This window comes from Conger conger, chromosome 2, assembly GCF_963514075.1.
Source record: "Conger conger chromosome 2, fConCon1.1, whole genome shotgun sequence".
NCBI classification, from domain to species: Eukaryota; Metazoa; Chordata; class Actinopteri; order Anguilliformes; family Congridae; genus Conger; species Conger conger.
In genome coordinates, this window is record NC_083761.1 from 2,327,419 (window position 1) to 2,332,418 (window position 5,000).

At 53.6% G+C, this 5,000-nt stretch overlaps 1 protein-coding gene across 4 annotated transcripts in view; it reads left to right on the top strand.

Moving 5' to 3' along the window:
- LOC133116798 (EH domain-binding protein 1-like) overlaps positions 1-5,000 on the top strand; it is a 95,522-nt gene that overhangs the window by 68,614 nt on the left and 21,908 nt on the right. For all 4 annotated transcript variants that reach the window (XM_061226764.1, XM_061226754.1, XM_061226781.1 and 1 more), the window contains 3 exons: positions 128-266; positions 3,057-3,154; positions 4,336-4,459. In XM_061226764.1, the coding sequence (XP_061082748.1) occupies positions 128-266; positions 3,057-3,154; positions 4,336-4,459 (361 nt within the window). The remainder of the gene's footprint in view (positions 1-127; positions 267-3,056; positions 3,155-4,335; positions 4,460-5,000) is intronic.

Here is a 5,000-nt window from a genome sequence, read left to right on the forward strand (position 1 = left end):
CTCCTCCCTCTCCTCCTCTCCTCTCCCCTCCTCGTCCTCCTCCTCTCCTCCCCCTCCTCTCCTCCCTCCTCACCTCCCTCTCCTCCTCCTCCTCCTCTCCTCCCCCCCCCCCCCCTCCCTCCTGCAGGGCAGTGTGGAGGAGCTGCGTGTGGAGCGTCTGCGCAGGGTGACGGAGCGTCTGCGCAGCCCTGCGGTGTTCAGTAAGGAGTCTGCGGTGCGCAGGACCCAGCTGCAGTCCTTCAGCCAGTATGTGGAGAGCAGGCCAGGTGCGAGACCCCGAATCCCCCAAACCTTTACCCCCTCACCAACACCTCACCCCCTCACCAACACCTCACCCCCTCACCAACACCTCACCCCCTCACCAACACCTCACCCCCTCACCAGCACCTCACCCCCTCACCAACACCTCACCCCCCTCACCAAACACTTACCCCCTCACCAACACCTCACCCCCTCACCAACACCTCACCCCCTCACCAACACCTCACCCCCTCACCAAACCCATACCCCCTCACCAAACCCTCACCCCCTCACCAACACCTCACCCCCTCACCAACACCTCACCCCCTCACCAACACCTCACCCCCTCACCAACACCTCACCCCCTCACCAACACCTTACCCCCTCACCAACACCTTACCCCCTCACCAACACCTTACCCCCTCACCAACACCTTACCCCCTCACCAACACCTCACCCCCTCACCAACACCTCACCCCCTCACCAACACCTCACCCCCTCACCAACACCTCACCCCCTCACCAACACCTTACCCCCTCACCAACACCTCACCCCCTCACCAAACCCTCACCCCCTCACCAACACCTCACCCCCTCACCAACACCTCACCCCCTCACCAACACCTCACCCCCTCACCAACACCTCACCCCCTCACCAACACCTCACCCCCTCACCAAACCCTCACCCCCTCACCAACACCTCACCCCCTCACCAACACCTTACCCCCTCACCAACACCTTACCCCCTCACCAACACCTCACCCCCTCACCAACACCTCACCCCCTCACCAACACCTTACCCCCTCACCCACACCATACCCCCTCACCAACACCTCACCCCCTCACCAACACCTTACCCCCTCACCAACACCTCACCCCCTCACCAACACCTCACCCCCTCACCAACACCTTAACACCCTACCCTAACCTAACCCCCCACCTACGCCTAACCCCCAAACCCTTACCTGAACCCCCCCACCAATGCCTTAACCCCCCAACACCTTACCCCTTCACCGACACCTTAACACCCCACCCAGACCTAACCCTACCCTAACCCCCCTCCCCTAACCTAACCCAACCCAACCCCCAAACCCTTACCCGAACCCTCCCGCCAACACCTTATCCCCCAAACCCTTACCATAACTTCCTAGGCCAAACCTCTAACCCTCCCTAACCAGGGTGTTCCCCAAATCTTTGAGTAGCCAGTCAGTTGAGAAAAATATCAGTTTTGCAGTGGGAGACCAATTGTTCTGTTGACATAATTTTTGCTCAATTAATTGCCAAATGTCTGAAAGTATCCGGCCAAACGGAGGTGTGTAGTCTGCCCTTTAGCTGTCCGCCAGCATTTCTGCAACTGCCAGCAACTGTGTGTGTGTGTGTGTGTGTGTGTGTGTGTGTGTGTGTGTGTGTGTGTGTGGGTCACTTGTTGTTTGCTGGCCCTGCCCTCCTGTGCTGTCACACAGCTGTGTGTTGAAATGTAAATCCACCCCCAGCTGTTCCACTCAGCCCCCCCTGGTTTATCTGCCCTGTTTACCCCCCTCCACTTACCCCCTTACATTCTGCCCCCCCTCCAGTCAGCCTGTGGGGAGGGGTTGATTGTTTATTAACGACATAGCGTCTTCACGCTAATGAGATTTTAAAATACTGCTTCATCGATGGGACTCTCCGTAGATAGACACGTCGACGTTCCCCAAAAGACCTGCTGTCCTACACCCCCCCTCCCCCCCTCCTGCCCCCCACTCTGTTCCTGTCGTAATGACACGCATAAAATCAAAGTCTCATTTCTTTTTCAAAACCATCATCTGTTATTATTAATTTTTTTATTTTATTTGCTTTGTTAAAAAAAAAGATTCAGACAGTATTCACCAAACTGAGATTTAAATGCATGTTGTCTCTTCACGGACAGTTTGCACGTTCTGAAATTGCCAAAAATAACAAGCCAAGCTGTGAAGGGGAGGAAAATGAATAATATTTATATGTACAAAGTGAAAGGCTTGTGGGGTTTAAGTGTGTTTTCTGCTCTAGAGGTGTGGGGTTTAAGTGTGCGTTCTGCTCTAGAGGTGTGGGGTTTAAGTGTGTGTTCTGCTCTAGAGGTGTGGGGTTTAAGTGTGTGTTCTGCTCTAGAGGTGTGGGGTTTAAGTGTGTGTTCTGCTCGAGAGGTGTGGGGTTTACGTGTGTGTTCTGCTCTAGAGGTGTGGGGTTTAAGTGTGTGTTCTGCTCTAGAGGTGTGGGGTTTAAGTGTGTGTTCTGCTCTAGAGGTGTGGGGTTTAAGTGTGTGTTCTGCTCGAGAGGTGTGGGGTTTAAGTGTGTGTTCTGCTCTAGAGGTGTGGGGTTTAAGTGTGTGTTCTGCTCGAGAGGTGTGGGGTTTAAGTGTGTGTTCTGCTCGAGAGGTGTGGGGTTTAAGTGTGTGTTCTGCTCTAGAGGTGTGGGGTTTAAGTGTGTGTTCTGCTCGAGAGGTGTGGGGTTTACGTGTGTGTTCTGCTCTAGAGGTGTGGGGTTTAAGTGTGTGTTCTGCTCTAGAGGTGTGGGGTTTAAGTGTGTGTTCTGCTCTAGAGGTGTGGGGTTTAAGTGTGTGTTCTGCTCGAGAGGTGTGGGGTTTAAGTGTGTGTTCTGCTCTAGAGGTGTGGGGTTTAAGTGTGTGTTCTGCTCGAGAGGTGTGGGGTTTAAGTGTGTGTTCTGCTCGAGAGGTGTGGGGTTTAAGTGTGTGTTCTGCTCTAGAGGTGTGGGGTTTAAGTGTGTGTTCTGCTCGAGAGGTGTGGGGTTTAAGTGTGTGTTCTGCTCTAGAGGTGTGGGGTTTAAGTGTGTGTTCTGCTCTAGAGGTGAAGAGGCAGCGCTCGGTTCCTGAAGACCCAAAACCCGCTGCAGAAGATCCGCTCCCTGTGATGGACCCAGAACACACACCGTCTGAAGAGGAGGTACTCCATGTTTCACATTTTAATGCGCTAGAGATTAGGGCTGATTACTCCCTGTCAGGTGTGGACAGAAGCCCTCTTTAGGGCAATGGAGTGAGGGGAAAAGGGGGGAGAGACTTTTACTACGTGGTTCTATGGCGTTCAGTTGTAGCTCGAGAGGCCAGCCCTGCTGAATTTGAGATATCTATCAAGCCATTACATCCCTCCCTCCCTCCCTCTCTCTCCCTCTCCCTCCCTCCCTCTCAAATTCAAATTCAAAATGCTTTATTGGCATGACAAGATACAGCTTATGTTGCCAAAGCACAGAAAAGAACATACCCAATTGAACACATGAGCATATACCTATATGGACAAACCGTTACATATACATGCAGAGAGAGAGGGAGGAGAGAGGGAGGGAGGGAAGGAAGGAAGGAGGGAGGGATGGAGGCCCCAGGAGACGCAGTGAGAATCTCCCGCCCCTCCCTCCTGGGTTAATGGGTGTTCACCCTTTCCATTATCCAGATCAGCGCTGAATTAGGCTGTCTGATGTTGCATTAATATCATATATATGCTAATTTCAGCGCTTAATTAACGGGGAGGTTCCGCTCTGCAGGGGGTGTGGGCTGTGGGGTGTGGAGTTGAGGGAGGGAGGGGGGGGGGGTGGGAGGGTGGTCATGTGTAAAATTGATTTGTGAGGGAAATATGTGATAGGCCTTGGGGGAGGGTCCTTTTGACAGACAGCCAATGGGGAGAGAGGCTGAGGGAGGAGCCAGTGAGGGGGCTGAACTCGAGTCTCTGGGCTCTGAGCCGCCTCTCCCCGGCTCCTGACCTGGAACCCGATCGACCTCCGCCATTAAGGACATCCCAGCCCCTTACATGTCCTTCTGGGAGCTAGAGGTAGCAGTTAGGAATTCCCAATCTTGTCTTTGAGCAAGAGAACAACAGCGCATCCTTTGCGGAAGTGTTTCTGGAAAGAGTGACGTACAAACGATCGACCTGTGGATCCTCCGTTGTGGATTCCATTTGCCTAATTCACGTCTTCATTTCTTTCTCCAACCTCCCCCGGGTGTAGATCTGTAATATAAATCAGCTGTTGGTGATGAAGGGAGTGTGTGATCTCTCTCTGACACTGCCCTTTCCTCTGTCTCCCTGCTGTGTGTCTGTGTGTCTGTGTGTCTGTGTGTCTGTATGTCTGTGTGCAGAAGGCGTTTAAAGACACCAGTCAGTACGTGGTGGGGGAGCTGTCTGCTCTGGAGAGCGAGCAGAGACAGATCGACACCCGGGCCTCTCGCGTGGAGAAGAAGCTGCGCTACCTCATGGACACAGGTACTGTTACACACACACACACACACACACACACACACACACACACACACGGGTACTGTTAAACGTACACACACACACACGCACACACACACACACACACACACACACAGGTACTGTTACACACACACACACACACACACACACGCACACACACACTCACACACACACACACACACAGAAGAAAAAAAGCCTGAACGGGGTTGATATGATTGGGCCGGTGCTCCGGGACAGCACTCTGATTGGCTCATTTGCGATATGCGGAGAATATCGTCCTGTTCCCTCCCGTTCTTTTAGCTCTCAGAAGACCCCCCCCTCCGGAACCATACAGAAAATAAAATGCGCACTCCCGGATTTGTGCGGCTCCGCGTCACAGAGCTGAATCTGGGCCGGTCCCTTGTGCTCGCCTGCCTGACAGCGTGGCTGTGTGCTCGTGGGAAGGGCCTTTCCTCCTCCTCCTTTCCTCCCCCGCAGTGATAAACACACACAGTGCCCTCCAAGAGACGCCTTTCACGGCCGTGCTCCTCACAGCAGATTCACACTC